Raw genomic sequence first — 16,373 nt, 5'->3', positions numbered from 1 at the left:
AGTCCTCCCCATGCCCCTCTCGCCCGCCTGTGGCTGCGGGACCCGGGGCTCCCTTGGGCGGCCTTGCGGAGGGGCCTTGGCAGAGAGCTGCTCAGCACCCGTACAGCTGTGCCCAGCCCCTCACCGGCGCCGGCCCCGTGCGGCAGCTGTAGCAGGAGGCGGAGTGTTTGGCGGGGTAGTGGGACTGAGTGGTTAGAGCAGGGATGACTGGGAGCAGGGCAGCTGAGCAGCGGCGAACAGACCTTTCCGTCCGTGTCCTGGGGCGGGTGCCGGAGCGTTGGGGGTAACGCGGCTTATCACTAGCCACTGCGGTTTCCCCTTCCCTTCCCCTGTGGTTTCGGTGTCCTGCCCTCGCTTCCTGCCGGCGCTCGCAGGCAGCTCCGCGCGGAGGCTCCCTCTGGCACAGCTGGGCTGCTACCTGGGCCCGGCTCCCAACGCCCCGGCCAGCTGCGGGCCAGCAGCCGCTTGGGGGCCAGGCCAGAGGCTGCCTGGAGGGGAGTGGGCAGGGCGGGGCTGGGGCTCACTAGGGGGCGCTCTGTTCCCCGCCGGGAGTGGGGCGGGGGGCACTCAGCTGGTGCGTTGAGACGGTACCCAAAGCACACACTGAGTCTGGGTTGGCAAAAGAACTCAGGAGTCCTGAGTCTCCCACTCCGATCATTGGATCCCACTGCCCTCCCAGCACTGCAGAGAACCCAGGAGTCCTGGCTCCCGGCCCCCCTGCTCTAACCACTAGTCCCCACTGCCCTCCCAGCACTGCAGAGGACCCAGGAGTCCTGGCTCCCGGCCCCCTGCTCTAACCCCTAGTCCCCGCTGCCCTCCCAGCACCACAGAGAACCCAGGAGTCCTGGCTCCTGGCCCCCTGCTCTAACCACCAGCCCCCCCTGGTTAAAAGACAGGAAACAAAGGGTAGGAATAAATGGTAAATTTTCACAATGGAAGGGGGTAACTAGTGGCGTTCCCCAAGGGTCAGTCCTGGGACCAACTTGTTCAACTTATTTGTCAATGATCTAGAGAAAGGGGTGAGCAGTGAGGTGGCAAAGTTTGCAGATGACACCAAACTGTTCAGGATAGTCAAAACCAAAGCAGACTGTGAAGAACTTCAAAAAGATCTCAGCAAACTGAGTAATTGGGCAGCAAAATGGCAAATGAAATTTAATGTGGGTAAGTGTAAGGTAACGCACCTTGGGAAAAATAACCCCAATTAGACATACAATGTGATGGGGGCAAATTTAGCTACAACAGATCAGGAAAGGGATCTTGGAATTATAGTGAATAGTTCTCTGAAAACATCCACGCAGTGTGCAGCGGCAGTCAGTAAAGCAAATAGGATGTTAGAAATAATTAAAAAAGGGATAGAAAATAAGATGAAGAATATCTTACTTCCCCTATACAAAACTATGGTACGCCCACATCTTGAGTACTGTGTGCAGATGTGGTCTCCTCACCTCAAAAAAGATATATTGGCATTAGAAAAGGTTCAGAAAAGGGCAACTAAAATGATGAAGGGTTTGGAACGGGTCCCATGTAAGGAGTGGCTAGAGAGACTGGGACTTTTCAGTCTAGAGAAGAGGAGACCGAGGGGTGATATGTTAGAGGTATATAAAATCATGAATGGTGTGGAGGAAGTGAATACAGAAAAGTTATTTACTTGTTCCCATAATATAAGAACTAAAGGACACCAAATGAAATTGATGTGTAGTAGGTTCAAAACTAATAAAAGAAAGTTTTTCTTCACACAGCGCACAGTCAACCTGTGGAACTCCTTACCAGAGGAGGCTGTGAAGGCCAGCACTCTAACAGAGCTTAAACAAGAGCTCGATAAATGTTTGGAGGTTAGGTCCATAGATGGCTGTTAGCAAGGGGTAAGGTACGGTGCCGAGCCTGTTGTCGAAGGCGGGAGATGGATGGCAGGAGACAAATCAGTTGATCATTGTCTTCGGTTCACCTCCTCTGGGGCACCTGGCACTGGCTACTGTTGGCAGACAGGATACTGGGCTAGATGGACCTTTGGTCTGACCCAGTATGGCCGTTCTTATGTTCTTACGTTCACTGCTCTCCCAGCACCACAGAGAACCCAGGAGTCCTGGCTCCCGGCCCCCTGCTCTAACCACCAGCCCCCCACTGCCCTCCCAGCGCAGCGGAGAACCCAGGAGTCCTAGCTCCCGGCCCCCTGCTCTAACCACCAGCCACCACTGCCCTCCCAGCGCAGCGGAGAACCCAGGAGTCCTGGTTTGGTGCCCCCTGCTCTGACCCCTTAGGCCACACTCCCCGCAGCATGGGGTAAGCTGGGTCGCCCTTGGGGCCGCTACAGGCGTCATCCTGCTCTCCTGACTGGTCCGTCGCTCTCCCCCAGGTGCCGCTGACGGAGGTGGTGGAGCCGGTGGACTTCGAGGAGTACCTGGCAACCCACCCGCTGGAGCCGGAGCCTGGCCTGCTCCGTGACTTGGTCGAGTTCCCCAGCGATGACCTGGAGGTGGTCCGAGAGCTGCGGGAATGCCGCACGCTGGAGCCGGGGGTGCCTGACGAGGGGTGGGTGCTGGCTGGGGCTAGATACTGAGCTGTGGTGCAGGGAGGGGGGACCACACCCCGATACTCCCCAGACCATGGGGGTAGGAACTCGGTACTGCCCAGCCACCAGCAGGAGGCAGCACGTCTAGCACTGGGTCCTGCAGCTTGGGGAATTTTGTAATGGGCGGGGGGCCTACTGTGGGCTCCAGGTGTTGTCCTTCTCCTGGGGAAACTGAGGTACCGGGGGCCTGACCAGCCTGGGGGAGAGGCTCAGGCTGAGCAGCATGGCCTGGGCTGTACAAATAGTGGGGTGTGGCCTCAGGCTAAGGGGGTGGCCTGGGCTATACAGACTGGCTGGGGCGGGGCCTCAGGCTAAGGGCGTGGCCTGGGCTGTACAAATAGTGGGGCGTGGCCTCAGGCTAAGGGGGTGGCCTGGGCTGTACAGACTGGCTGGGGCGGGGCCTCAGGCTAAGGGCGTGGCCTGGGCTGTACAGACTGGCTGGGGCGGGGCCTCAGGCTAAGGGCGTGGCCTGGGCTGTACAGACTGGCTGGGGCGGGGCCTCAGGCTAAGGGCGTGGCCTGGGCTGTACAGACTGGCTGGGGCGGGGCCTCAGGCTAAGGGCGTGGCCTGGGCTATACAGACTGGATGGGGCAGGGACTTGGGATGTCAGAGCTCGTGAGTTCTCAGTGCACAGCCCCGTGCTGCTCCAGGCCGCCCCCCGCAGCCGCACCGAGGCTCCGTGATACGTTACGCTGCCTAGTCAGCGGGCGCCGGCCTCGCTCCGGGCCCTGCAGGTTAGGGCTCTGCGCTGTGGGGCTCCCGGCACCGGCTGGGTTTCAGTGCCGCCGCCTCCCGTTCCCCTCTCCCTGCTAACGTCCTTCGCCGCCTTTGGGAAGTGGAGATTCCACCCGGGGACGTTCCCCTCCCGACGAGCCCGGCCCACGGGCTGGCTCCCGCGCCAGAGGCCTCGGCCGCGCCGTTCCCGATCACGTTCTCCCTCGATTTGCTGCCCGAGGCTCTGTCCCCCTCTCGCCCTCTCCCTTTCCTGAGACGCAATCCCCGGTCAAGGCGCGTCCCGTTGTGCTGGCACAACCAACCGCCGGCTGGGCCGCGCGCCGGGACAGGATGACGCCGGACGCCCCGTTTGGTGGCTGAAGCTCTCTCCATCCAGGAGTCCTCGAGCGAACGGGGTGTGGGTTAACTGGTGGCGGCAGAGTGTGACGAGCCGGGCGGGAGTCTCCCAGGTGCCTCCCTCTCCCAGGCCTCATGAAGCGCTTTACACAGCAGGGCGGTCAGCCCTGGGCTGCAGGTGGGGAAACTGAGGCACGGGAGGGGCGTGAGTGCTCCGGGTCACCGGGCCAGCAGCGGAAGCAGGAACGTGGCTGCTGTGGAGGCCCCGGCTGGGAAAAGGGGCACGTGGGTTGGCGGTGTGCCCGCTGCCCCCTGGAGCTGCCCGTGCAGCCCCCTGTGATGGAGTTGGGGGAGTGCATGTGTGAGTCAGGCTGGATGTCTGAGGCAAGCAGCAGCTCCCAGTGGCTAAGGATGACCCTGGGGCTACAACTGGCAGGTGACACCTCTGCCTGAACAAAGAGCAGGGAGGAGCCGAGCTGGGTTTTGAATCGGGGGCGGCAGTTGGAGGCTAGGAAAAGGGAGAGCTGGAAGGCAGCCAGCCGGAGGAGGGGGAAAGCTACACCCCAGAGGGGCACCCCTCGGGGTCTTCCCCCCAGGACAGGTTGGAAGGACTCTCTGGCTGCTGTGCTGTCGTTCTGTGAGAAACTGGGCTTCTGTTGTCTAATAAACCTTCTGTTGTACCTGCTGAGTGAGAGTCACTCCTGCCAGCGGACGGGGTGCAGTGCAGGGGGACCCCTGAACCCCATCACACCCCTACCCCGGTGGAGCAGTGGGAAGCTGAGCCCTGTGTGTTTCCCTCCCGCCAGGAAGCTGGAGGCGCGGGTGCGGGACGCGGTGCAGGTCTACACACAGGACTGGGTCGTCGTGCGGCGGAAGTAAGTTGGCGGCGTGCCAGACCCGGGGCCAGGGCCGGTGCTGCGCTCTGGGTCTGGGACTCGCTGCCCCAGGCCGTGCTGGGCGGGAGGCCGGGCGTGGGCCCAGCGGGTGGCCGGTTGCCCAGGCCTGTGCTGCAGCCAGCTGCCTGCCCCAGCCCCTGGATCTGCTCCGTGCTCTCAGATGGGGGGTGGGGGGTGCCCAGGGCTTGGTCCGCCCTGCCCGACTCCGCCTTGTGATGGGTGCGGCTGAGGGCCGGCGGTCGGTCTGTCTCTCCCTGTCCATCCGTCCGCCCAAGTTACACAGCAGCGGACTCCTGGGGGCGGGCAGCTAGGGAAACCGAGGCACAGCAGGGGCGGTTCGTTCCCGGCTCTCCCTCCTGTGTGCCTGCTGGACTCAGGCGGTGGGATGGCCGTGCTGGGGCAGCCAACAGCCTGCCGTCGCGGGGGGGCTGCGTGGGCAGTGGTGGGTGACACTGAGGCTCCTGTGCCCCCAGGTACCAGCAGCTCAGCACCATGTACAGCCCCCCGCCAGCCGAGCGGCAGCGCCAGCTGCAGAGGGGGCTCTCCCGGCAGGTCTTCGAGCTGGACGAGGTGGTGGAGGAGCCGGTGAGGAGGCCACGGGGGGGTGGGGGCCGGCTGGGGTGACAGGATCGTGGTGGGGGGCGCTGGGGCAGGACCCTGGCTCAGAGCCTGTCCCCGCCCACCCGCCCCAGGAGGAGCTGAAGCGCCGCTCGCCCTCGCTGGACGACACGCCCCGGGGCAGCTGGGCCTCCAGCATCTTCGACCTGAAGAACTCGGCGGCCGACCCGCTGCTGCCGGCCCTGCTGGAGCGCCCGGCCCTGGAGGAGGTCGACCGGCAGAACCAGGAGCTGCGCAGGGAGAACCGGCACCCCGAGCTGCTGGCCCTCTTCCCCACCCCCGACGAGGTGAGTCCCGCCCTGTTCACGCTGGGCACTGCCCACCCCCCACAAAGGGCTCCTGGGGAGAGGGGAAACTGAGGCAGGAGGCTGGGATTTGCCCAGGTTCAGCCGTGGGGTCAGTGGCAGAGCTGGGGCCATCTGGGTGAGGCCAGGCTGCCCACTTGGGCCCTGCCCATGCAGCGGGGCGCTGGGGGGTGCAGGGTCCAAGGGGCTGTTCTCACGGTTGCCCCCCGGCTGGCAGGAGGAGGCAGTGGAGCGCTGCAGCCTGCCCGAGCTGCCCCGGGAGCACTTTGGCCAGCGGATCCTGGTGAAGTGCCTGTCTCTCAAGTAAGTCCTCACCCCTCCCGCCAGCGCCAGAGCCGGGAATCAGGGGTGGGGGGTCCCTGCGGCTGGGAGGGGAGTGTGGCATTTCCTTCCCTGCTGGAGCCAAGCCAGCTGCCTGGGCAGAGCTGGGCTGGGCTAGTGCAGCAGGAGGAGAGGGCTGGGGGTTCCCAGGCTCCCCCCCAGGAATGAGAGCTGAAGGGCCGGCTGTTGGGAGCCTGGGACACCCTGCTCAGCTCTGCTCCTCCCAGGAGCCTTGGAGGGTGTGGAGGGGCAGCTGTGTCCATATTGGAGGGGAAACTGAGGCACTGGGCAGGCAGGGCTCGGCCATCGCTGCGCGGTGAGTGATTGGGGGGTCTAGAAAAGTAGCCCAGGGTTCTGGCTCCCAGCCCCCCCTGCTCTAAGCACTATGCCCTGCTCCCCTGGAGCCAAAATCGGAATGCAGGCATCCTGCTCCCAACCCCTAGGCCATGCTGGTTCTTAAGTGCAGCAGGGTGTGGGGCCAGGGTGATTGCTGGCTGTCGGGCTGGGGACGCTGATGCAGCAGCCGTGGGGTTGGGGCCTCTGATGGAGCGGCTGTGGGGGTGGGGCCTGGGGGACGGTGTGGCTGGGTCTGACAAACGGCATCTCTCTGGCGCCAGGTTCGAGATCGAGATTGAGCCCATTTTTGGGACACTTGCCTTGTACGACGCCAAGGAAAAGAAAAAGGTACCGATGGCTCCTCCCCGGAGCATGTGCTGGGCCGGGATGGGGCAGGGACACAGGGGTGTGGCCTGGGCTGTACAGACTGGGGGGGCGTGGCCTGGGCTGTACAGACGGGGGGGGGGGGGGCGTGGCTCAGGCGGTCACTTGTGTCCCCTCCGTAGATCTCAGAGAACTTCTACTTCGACCTCAACTCGGAGCAGACCAAGGGGCTGCTGCGGGCCCATGGCAGCCCCCCAGCCATCTCCACCCTGGCACGCTCCGCCATCTTCTCCATCTCCCACCCCTCCCCCGACATCTTCCTGGTCATCAAGGTGAGCCTGGGGCGGGTGTGCCCCCCCCCCACTCTAACCACTCGACCTCGCTCCCTTCCCAGCGGGTCACTCCTGGCTCTGCTCCCCCAGCTGGAGAAGGTGCTGCAGCAGGGGGACATTGGCGACTGCTGTGATCCCTACATGGTCCTGAAGGAGACGGATGCAGCCAAGGTAGGGGCTGCTCAGAGCCAGCCTGGGCCCCACAGGACGGCTTGCCGGGGGTCCTGGGCTGGCATGGGGCTGGCCCCCCACACCCTGGGCTCCCCGTGCCCGCCCTGCAGTGCTTCCTGGGCTGCTTTCTGGCATCCCAGCACCCCACTCTTGCTCTAGCCACGAGGTCCAACTGCCCACCCAGGGCTGGGGAGAGAACCCAGGAGTTCTGACTCCCAGCCCCACCTGCACTAACCACTAGGTCCTGCTGCCTGCCCAGGGCTGGGGAGAGAACCCAGGAGTCCTGGCTCTGACCGCAGGAGTGGGAGCTCCCCATGCCCCCTGGGGGCTCGGTGGGGGTGAGCGGGTGTCTCTGCCCGGCCGACTCCATGGCTGTCCCTGCCCCAGAACAAGGAGAAGCTGGAGAAGCTGCGGGGGGCGGCCGAGCAGTTCTGCGGCCGCCTGGGCCGGTACCGCATGCCCTTCGCCTGGACGGCCATCCACCTCCTGAACATCCTCAGCTCCGCCGGGGGCCTGGAGCGCGACGCCGCAGAGGCCGAGAGCGGTGAGCCCAGGGCCAAGCTGTGGTGCTTCTACGCCTGGTGTTTGGCCACCCACACCCGCAGCCGGGTGCTGGGGGGGGCTTGGTGTGGGGTGCTGAGCCCTGTGTTCCAGCCTGGCACCGGGGGATGCTGTGCTGCAGGGAGTGGGCCAGGGCCACTGGGCTGGGGGGCCCGCAGGAGGCCCAGGGCTGTGGGGGTCAGGGGTCCAGCAGGGGGCGCTGTCCCCAGCAAGCAGGCTAGACTGTGGCAGGGGGTGCTGAGCTGCTGGGGGGGATCCCAGAGAGGTACTGGGCTCTGGTGGGAGGGGCGGGGGTCCAGGGGGTGCTGGGCTGGCGGGAGTGGGGGTCCAGCAGGGGGTGCTGGGGGGGGGCAGAGGCCCAGAGGGGCACTGGGCTGTGGTGGGAGGGGCAGGGGCCCAGGGGGTGCTGGGGGTCCCAGCAGGGAGAGCAGGGGGCGCTGGGCTGTGGTGGGAGGGGCAGGGAGTGCTGGAGGGGCCCAGCGGGGGGTGCTGGGCTGGAGGGAGCAGGGGCCCAGTGTGGGGAGCAGGGGGCGCTGGGGGGGCAGGGGCCCAGCGGGGGGCACTGGGCTGTGGTGGGAGGGGTAGGGGGCGCTTGGGGGGCCCAGTGGGGGGTGCTGAGCTGGGGGGGCAGGGGCCCAGCAGGGGATGCTGGGGAGGCAGGGTCCCAGTGGGGTGTGCTGGGCTGTGGTGGGAGGGGTAGGGGGCGCTGGGGGGGCCCAGTGTGGGGAGCAGGGGGCGCTGGGGGGGGCAGAGGCCCAGCGGGGGGCACTGGGCTGTGGTGGGAGGGGTAGGGGGTGCTGGGGGGGCCCAGCAGGGGGTGCTGGGCTGGGGGCAGCGGGGGCCCAGCATGGGGCTCTCTCCCTGGCAGGCAGCTGGGCTGCCCCAAGGCCCCAGCAGCTCTGGGTGACGGAACCCAGACCGGCCCTGGCCATGGGTGGTCAGTGGCACCCGTTCGCCTGTGTCCGAGCGCCGGCCGAGCTGGTCGCCATGGGTCCAGGCGGCTGCGGCCCTCCCCAGAGGTGGCCGCCCTTGAGCGGCAGGGGGAACTGCCGCGGCCCTGCAGCCCCGGCGAGGAGGAGCTGGCGGAGCCCGGGCTGAGCACCGCCCCCCGTCCCCGCAGAGCGCCGGGGCACCTGGAACGAGCGCAGGCGGCGGGCGCTGGAGCGCGTGAGCGCTGGGGAGGAGCTGGGCAGCTTCGGCACCTTCCGTCCTGCCACCCTCACCGTCACCAACTTCTTCAAGCAGGTACCAGCGGGCGGGGGGCACTCCTGCTGCTGTGGGGGTGCGGCCTCGGGATCGTTATGGGCGGGGCTTGGGACATGGGGGGCAGAGGGACTCGGGGTGTGGGGCCAGGGCTTGGGGGGCGGAACCGCTGTGGGTGTGGTTGGCGGTACTGGATTTGTGCGCAGAACTTGGGGAAGTGGGGGCAGGGCTATGGGGGGATTCGGCTGGGGGCGGAGTTTCAGGAAGGAGCTGGCTGGGGGGGCGGAGCTATGGTGGAATTCAGCCGGGGTTTCAGGGGAAGCTGACTGGGGGGTGGAGCTATGGGGGGATTTGGCTGGGGCGGAGTTTCAGGGAGGAGCTGACTAGGGGGCGGAGCTATGGGGGGATTCGGCTGGGGGTGGAGTTTCAGGGGAAGCTGACTGGGGGCGGAGCTATGGGGGGGATTCGGCTGGGGGGTGGCGTTTCAGGGGAAGCTGACTGGGGGCGGAGCTATGGGGGGGATTCGGCTGTGGGGTGGAGTTTCAGGGGAAGCTGACTGGGGGGCGGAGCTAGGCGGCTGTCACAGGGACCCGGCCCCCTTGTGTCTCTGGGGCCGGTGCCAGGCGCCGCCTCAGCTCTAACGCCCACCTGGCCCGTGCAGGAGAGCGACCGGCTGAGTGACGAGGACCTGTACAAGTTCCTGGCGGACATGCGGCGGCCGTCCTCGCTGCTGCGGCGCCTGCGCCCCATCACAGGTGGGGCGACGCGGGCATTGGGTGCCAGCCAGCACCGCCGGGCTCCGTGTGCTGTGGGGGCAGGGGGAGGGGTTGCCACCCTCGGCAAGGGCCCATACGCCGAAGTGAAAGCCTCCGGGGAAGCTGGCTGTGTGGCCTGCAAAGGGTAGGGCCTGCGGGCAGCCACAGAGCCACACCCATCGTGGCCGATGCACCCAGGGCAGCCCCCACAGCTGCTCTAACGTATCTCAGGCCCATGCAACGTACAGCTCCCTGCAGGTCCCGCCTTCTCCCAGCCCTGGCCCCTGGGCTCAGCCGCAGCTCCCCTGCCCCAGGCATTCACCTCACAGCCGCCCCTGCCTCTCCGCAGCTCAGCTCAAGGTGGACATCTCGCCGGTGCCCGAGAACCCCCACTACTGCCTGTCCCCGGAGCTGCTGCATGTCAAGCCCTACCCAGACCCCCGGGTGCGGCCCACCAAGGAGACCCTGGAGTTCCCGGCCCGTGAGGTCTATGCGCCCCACACCACATACAGGTGGGTGGGGCCTGGGAGTGCTGCCCTCCGCTGGGGAGCCGCCAGCCAGCAGCTGGGCACTTTGCAGGCAGGGAGGGCTGGGCTGGCGGGGGGCTGCAGGTTGGGAGTGAGGGGCACGGGGGAGCCAGAGGGGAGCTGGGCTGGCAGGGGCTGGAGTGAGGGGCACCAGGGAAGCCAGGGCCAGGTGGGCAGGAGGCTGTGGGTTGGGAGTGAGGGGCCCCGGCGGGGTGGGGAGGTTTTACCCAATGCCCCTCTAGAACTCACAGTCCCTTCTCTCCAGGAAGCCCCGGGGGGGCAGCTGCTCCCCCCGTTTGTTTATTTCCCGGGGTGATTGGGGGCGGGTCTCGCGCTCGGGACCAGGCCCTTGTGCGGCAGGGCTGTCCCTTGGGAGCTGGGCTCCAGCTGGCTGTGCCTGGCCTCGCGGGGGCCCTTTCTGCAGCTGGCTGGGTGGGGGCTGGGGTAGGGCTGCCCGTCGCGGTGCTGAGGCTTCGTGTGCTGCCCTCGGCCACCTGGTGGGGTCCGCTCACGTCCTGTCCCTGGCATGGCCCTGCAGCTGCAGGAGAGGGGCAGGGTGAGTGCCGGGGGGGAGGGGTGGGGCGCGGCGCAGGGCGCTGTGGTGCAACCTGGGGGGGTGACTGGTGTAGCTGGGATGCCCCCTGGGCTCCATCCCCCAGCAGCACCCAAGGGAGCCAACCATGGGCCCCAGACAGGCCTGACTCCAGCCCCTGGGCTCCAGAGGCTGAGGCTGTCATACCCGAGCACCAGAGATCATAGGCAGCATGGCCTAGTGGCTAGTGCAAGAGCTATTGGGCGCCTGGTGTGCTAGGCCCACTCTGCCTCAGTTTCCCCTCAGGTAGCAGTGGCGCCCTGAGTTGTGCCCCCCTCCCCCTTGGGGGTCTTACCTGCTCCCGGAGCTGGGCCAGCTGCTCCCCCTCTCGGGCCGCACCCCCCAGGGACCGGAGGGTGACGTTCTGCCGCTCCCCGTGCGTCTGGGGAGGGGATGGGGGTGTCAGGCACAATTGGGGGGCATCCCCCATGGGCAGGTCAGGTGCTGGGTGTCCCTTGTCCCCCCACCAGCTGCTGTCTCCCTGACTCCGTTTGTGTTATGCTCTGGCCTCCCCCAGATACCGCCCCCGAGCTGGGGGCCCCCCGGCATCCAGCGTCAGTGTGTGGCCTGGAGCTGAGCCCACCAGGGGGGCCAGGTCCCAGCTGGGGTCACTGGGGGGCTCCCTGCGGGGGTCCCAGGCGGCTGAGCCAGGCTGTGGTTCAGGGCGCCCCCTGCTGGCTGTAGGGTCATCGGACGCCTGGGCCCGGAGCCAGGTGGGGTCAGGGCAGTGTGGAATCAGGAATCCCGGGGGCCTGGCCCCCAGCGCATGAGTTACCTTGAGAGTGGCCAGCCCAGCCAGCGTCCGCTCCAGCGCCTTCAGCCGCTGCGCCAGCCGGAGGTGTTCGGCCAGCGCCACCCGGAGGGTCTGGGTCCTGCTGTGGGTCTCCAGCTGCAGCGCCGCCTCCTCGGCCTGGTGGTGGGGAGAGCCGAGCGCCATGGGGCCAGCGAGCCTGGGCCGGGACAGCAAACGCCTCCTGCCCCTTTAAGGACGGGGAGGCAGGGCAGGGCCGGGCCGTGTAATGCCTGTGCCTTAGTTTCCCCACCTGGGGCTGGTAACCCTGCCCTGCCCTCAGGGGTGATGGCGAGGAGCTGGGGGGCTGCAGCTGGGCAGGGGAGGTGGGAGACCCAGAGGTTAATAGAGATGCCCTCCCCCACCCCCGGGGACACCCGCACATGGGGGAGCCAGGAGCCTCATCCTTGCGCTGGGCTCTGCAGGCGCTAAGGCAGAGGCCCTGGTCCTACAGCTGGGGAAACTGAGGCACCGATTTGCACCCTGAGGTTCTGAGGAAGAGTCCCAGAAGCCCTGGCTCCCTTCCCCCCGGGTGGGTACCTTGAGCCTCTCCGCTGCCCTGCGCAGCTCCTCCACGCCCTGTTGGGCCTGGCGCGCCTGGCGCTGCAGGGCCCCCAGGGAGCGCTGGCAGTGCTGAAGCCGGTGCCTGGCCTGCTCCAGCCGCTGCCCCGTGGTGCCAAGGGTCTCGTGCAGGGCCTGGCTGAACTGCAGCACTCCGTACACCAGGATGTCCAGCTCCTCCTGCGGTGCTGCCCCCGCGGGGGGCACGGCCGCGCTGTGGGGCAGCAGGGCCAGCAGCAGCCCCAGGCTCAGCATTGCTCCGGCACCGGGAGGGCGGCAGTCGGCCTTATGTGGGCCGGGGAAGGTGTAAGGCAGGACTGTTTGGTGAGCGTCTCCTCCCTTGCCCGCCCCAGCAGACTTTGGCAGCTGGCACTGTGCCCGCACTGTGTCCTGACGGCTGCCCCGGAGCACAGCGCCCTGGCCAGGGCAGGGCAGTTGCGAAAGGGGATTGCAGCAGAGAGGCAGTGCGGGGTTAACAGTGGAGCCAGCAGGCACTCCTGGAGCTCCCTGCAGGTGCCATGGGCTGGGGGTGAGGGCAGAGCCCCCCGCACAGCCACAGATCTCCTAACGGGGACGCTACTTGTGCCACTCCCCTCCCGCAGCTGTGGAGAGAACCCAGGAGTCCTGGCCTGGCCCTGCTCTAACCGCTGGACCTCCTTTGCCCTGGCATCAAGCCTTGCCTCAGTTTCCCTGCCTGCCCTGCGGTTGGTGCCCCCTGTCTCAGGCCTCCGGAAGGCACACGCCAGTCCCAGCCCATCACCGCCAGTCCCAGTGACTCCCTGCCTGTCTCTCCCACCCTCCCAGGAACCTGCTGTACGTCTACCCCCAGAGCCTCAACTTCAGCAGCCGCCAGGGCTCCGTGCGCAACATCGCCGTGAAGATACAGTTCATGGCGGGCGAGGACCCCAGCCAGGCCTTGCCGGTGAGTGCTGTGCTGGCCCCACCCCAGAGCTCTCTGGTTCCCCCCGCCCAACGGTGCTGCAGTGGGACCCAGGAATCCTGCCTAGTTCTGGGGCAGCAGAAACGGAGCTGAGAAAGGGCCAGAGATCTAGGGGTGCGGCTGCGATGGGTCTGTCTCCCCCTGCTGCTCCTGTTCTCAGCCTGGCAGCCGAGTCTGGCAGGGAGGCTGTGGCCCTGCATTGAAGGCCACCCCTGGGAGCAGGCAGGCTGTGGTTCCCAGCACCTCGCGGAGGTTTGGGAGCTCACAGCAGCATGAGCAACAGGCTCCGAACCTCCAGTCTGATCGGGGGATTTCAGGGGCCGGGCTCCAGCGTTTCACTCCCTCAGGATGCCCCGAAAAAGGCCGGCGCTGGGTGGGCCCTGTGATCCCTGCAGCGCTGGTGCCCTTCCAGGCTCCTCGTTAGCCCTGAGATCAGGTCGGGGTCCTCTCAGTGATGCTTTTGGAGGGACCCCAGATTTCCAGGCCTATGGTCACGCTCAAGGCACACCTGGTGCCTGACCCCTGGGCAGCACAGTCCCTCTCCCACCTCGCCCTGGGGACGCTGCCCTGTCTCTGCCCCAGCCCAGGGCGGCCAGTCCCAGCCCTGGCCCCTGCCTAGGGTGACGGTGTTTGTCCTTTGCCAGGTGATCTTTGGCAAGTCGAGCTGCAGTGAGTTTGTGAAAGAGGCCTACACAGCCGTGGTGTATCACAACCGGTGAGCACTGCCTGCGGCTGGCCGGCCACTGCTGGGGGGTTCGCTTAGCACAGTAACAGGTCTAGCGGTGTTCGAGGGAAGGGGGAAAGTGGGCTGGATTTGAGGCTGGGGTAGCTATTCCAGTAAACATGGTGACCGCTGGAAGAGTGTATGGGAGCAAGAAGGAGCTGGACTGGATTTGGGAGGAGCTCTTTCTGGCAATACGGTAGGGGTGTCTGGGGGGCTGGATTGGGGGGGGTGGGATATTTCAGTTCCTGCAGTAACTGGTCTGGGCTGGATTGGGGGGGTGGGATATTTCAGTTACTACGGTAACGTGTCTGGGCGAAGGGGGGCGCTGGCCCTGCCTGTGGGTCTCCCTGGGATGTGGGGCTGGGGCCCAGAGCAGCCCCCCAGCCCCGGTTTCAGTACAGCCAGGGCCCCCCCACGGCTCGGGAGCTGACTGTCACTGCCGCTGCCCCCAGGTGCCCCCAGTTCTACGAGGAGTTCAAGCTGCAGATCCCGCCTGCCCTGACAGACAAGCACCATCTGCTTTTCACCTTCTCCCACGTCAGCTGCCAGCCGAAGCCCAACACGCCCCTGGAGACGCCCGTCGGCTACACGGTCTGTGCGGTGGGGTGGGGGCCTGGCCCGGGCTCCTCCCTTATCCCCGTCACCTCCTCAGGCCCCCCACGGGCGCTTCCCTGGCCATGGCCCCCCGGAAGACGGGGGCGTTCGGGGTGTAGCTGAGCTGGAGGTGCCTGCGGGCGCCTGCTGACCCGACCCGTGCGGAGCGGATGCCATCGCTCTAGCTGGGTGCCTGCGCCTCCCAAGGGGTGAGCCCAGCACCTGCCAAAGCAGCTGGGGCGGTACCTCCCCACCGGCCTGGCGCCCGGCCCGCTCGTGGGCCCAGCCTCCCGCCGAGGTCTCCCCGCAGCCCCGAGCCGCTGCACCCCACGCCGGCACACGTGGCCCGGTCGCGTCCACCGAAGCCGCCGCTCGGCAGGGCCTGGGCTTCGGTGCCAGCACCCGCATGGGGTCCGGCTGCCCCGTCTGAGCCCCTCTCTCTCCCGCCAGTGGGTCCCCCTGCTGCAGCACGGCCGCCTGCACACCGGGCACCTCTGCCTGCCCGTGGCAGTGGAGAAGCCCCCCCCCAGTTACTCCGTGCTCACCCCGGACGTGAGTAGACGTGTGCCAGGGACTGCCCCAGGGAGAGGGGTCGGGGCCGGGCCGGGTGAGGGGGGCTCAGCCCGGGAGGGGGGAGGCATCCGTCTTCCTTTGGGCGCCCCCTGCCCTGCCGCTGTTGGGGAAACTGAGTCACGGGGCCTGCGGTGTGGCCAGATCCCAGGCGGGAGCATGGCTGCCCCCCCGGCCTGGGGTGGGAGCAGGGGCAGGGACAGGGCCCCGCAATAGGAGGTGGGACCCCGGCGGGGCGCTGGGACCCACGGCTGAGGGGCAGGGACCCACAAGTGGAGGTGAGACCCTGGTGGGGTGCTGGGCCCCAGGGCTGAGGGGCAGGGACCCACAAGTGGAGGTGGGACCCTGGTAGGGCGCGGGGCCCCACGACTGAGGGGCAGGGACCCACAAGTGGAGGTGAGACCCTGGTGGGGTGCTGGGACCCACGGCTGAGGGGCAGGGACCCACAAGTGGAGGTGAGACCCTGGTGGGGTGCTGGGACCCATGGCTGAGGGGCAGGGACCCACAAGTGCAGGTGAGACCCTGCTGGGGCGCTGGGACCCACGGCTCTCCCTCCCCCGGCAGGTGCAGCTGCCCGGCATGAAGTGGGTGGATAACCACAAGGGGGTGTTTCACGTGGAGCTAAGGGCTGCGTCCTCCGTGCACACGCAGGTGAGGGGCTGGGGCAGAGCTGTGCCGTTCCCAGCAGGGTGGGGGCTGGGGGCTCTGTCTGGCTTCCCAGTGGGGCCGGCTGGGGCGGGGCTGCAGCGCCCCTCGGGAGGTGCTGTGGGTGTGGCCGAGGCACCAGGCCCCACATCTCGTCCTCAGGCCGCCAGCGCCCAGGGCTGCTGGCTCTGCCCCTCATCCCCCCAGCCCCTTGGCATCACAGACTGCCAGTCCTGGCCCTCTCTGCCAGCGTCCCTATGGCTGCCAGGCCAGTTCCGCGTGCGTCCCAACCCCCCCAGGCCTGGACGCCTGGGTCCCCCCGCTGCGGGTGGAGCTGCGCTGTGGTACGAGGAGCCTCCGGGTGCCACTTGCCCCTGCCCCGGCAGGACCCTGCGCTGGATAAATTCTTCACCCTGGGACACATGCTGGAGGGGGGCAGCTTCCCGGTGCGGCTGCCAGACGCGGTGCTGACGGAGGGCAGCCTAGAGGGGGAGCTGCGAGCCAGTGTGGCCGGGCTCCGGGGCGCTGGCCTGGACGCCCTCCTCGCCCACTGCCACCAGCTGCTGGACAAGCTGCTGCTGCTGATGGCTCGCCCGCCCCTCATTGGGGGCCAGATCGGTGAGTGTCCCCTGGCTCCCAGCCCCCGCAGCGACTCGGCCCTGGTCGGTATGCCCGTCTCCCTCCCCTGTGGACCTCCATGCCAGTTGGGGAACGCCCAGCACCCCTCGGGGATCACGCCCCCCTCAAGTGTGGGAGGACGGGGTAGCGAGCACTGGGCTTAATGGGGTCTGGAGAAAGTGGGGGACCCTGTTGCTTTCTGCAGACACAAGTCTGCCTCCCCCAGCGCCTGGGGGGCTGGGCTGGGGTCCCCTCCACCTTCACAGGCCAGGTGGTGGGAGGGGGACATGGAGCTGCAGCTGCTCTGATTGGCTGCTCTACCTTGGGAGGCAGGGCAGAGAGGAAGGCAG

General features: G+C 67.2%; 1 protein-coding gene across 11 annotated transcripts in view; it reads left to right on the top strand.

Moving 5' to 3' along the window:
- Positions 1-16,373, top strand: part of DOCK6 (dedicator of cytokinesis 6) — a 49,144-nt gene that overhangs the window by 5,102 nt on the left and 27,669 nt on the right. For all 11 annotated transcript variants that reach the window (XR_012642829.1, XM_074980333.1, XM_074980332.1 and 8 more), the window contains exons 3-20: positions 2,354-2,529; positions 4,447-4,515; positions 5,010-5,121; positions 5,229-5,441; positions 5,677-5,762; positions 6,398-6,464; positions 6,623-6,772; positions 6,863-6,943; positions 7,331-7,487; positions 8,625-8,749; positions 9,369-9,462; positions 9,812-9,974; positions 12,737-12,854; positions 13,517-13,587; positions 14,049-14,187; positions 14,641-14,742; positions 15,325-15,411; positions 15,792-16,023. Coding sequence is in view for 10 of the 11 variants with exons in the window: in XM_074980333.1 (XP_074836434.1) it covers positions 2,354-2,529; positions 4,447-4,515; positions 5,010-5,121; positions 5,229-5,441; positions 5,677-5,762; positions 6,398-6,464; positions 6,623-6,772; positions 6,863-6,943; positions 7,331-7,487; positions 8,625-8,749; positions 9,369-9,462; positions 9,812-9,974; positions 12,737-12,854; positions 13,517-13,587; positions 14,049-14,187; positions 14,641-14,742; positions 15,325-15,411; positions 15,792-16,023 (2,242 nt within the window). In the remaining variant the exon portion in view is untranslated. The remainder of the gene's footprint in view (positions 1-2,353; positions 2,530-4,446; positions 4,516-5,009; positions 5,122-5,228; positions 5,442-5,676; positions 5,763-6,397; positions 6,465-6,622; positions 6,773-6,862; positions 6,944-7,330; positions 7,488-8,624; positions 8,750-9,368; positions 9,463-9,811; positions 9,975-12,736; positions 12,855-13,516; positions 13,588-14,048; positions 14,188-14,640; positions 14,743-15,324; positions 15,412-15,791; positions 16,024-16,373) is intronic.

The sequence above is a fragment of the Carettochelys insculpta genome, chromosome 29 (genome assembly GCF_033958435.1).
Source record: "Carettochelys insculpta isolate YL-2023 chromosome 29, ASM3395843v1, whole genome shotgun sequence".
NCBI lineage: Eukaryota > Metazoa > Chordata > Testudines > Carettochelyidae > Carettochelys > Carettochelys insculpta.
The sequence above is the reverse complement of the archived record's forward strand: the minus strand, read 5'-3'. Positions and strand labels throughout refer to the sequence as shown.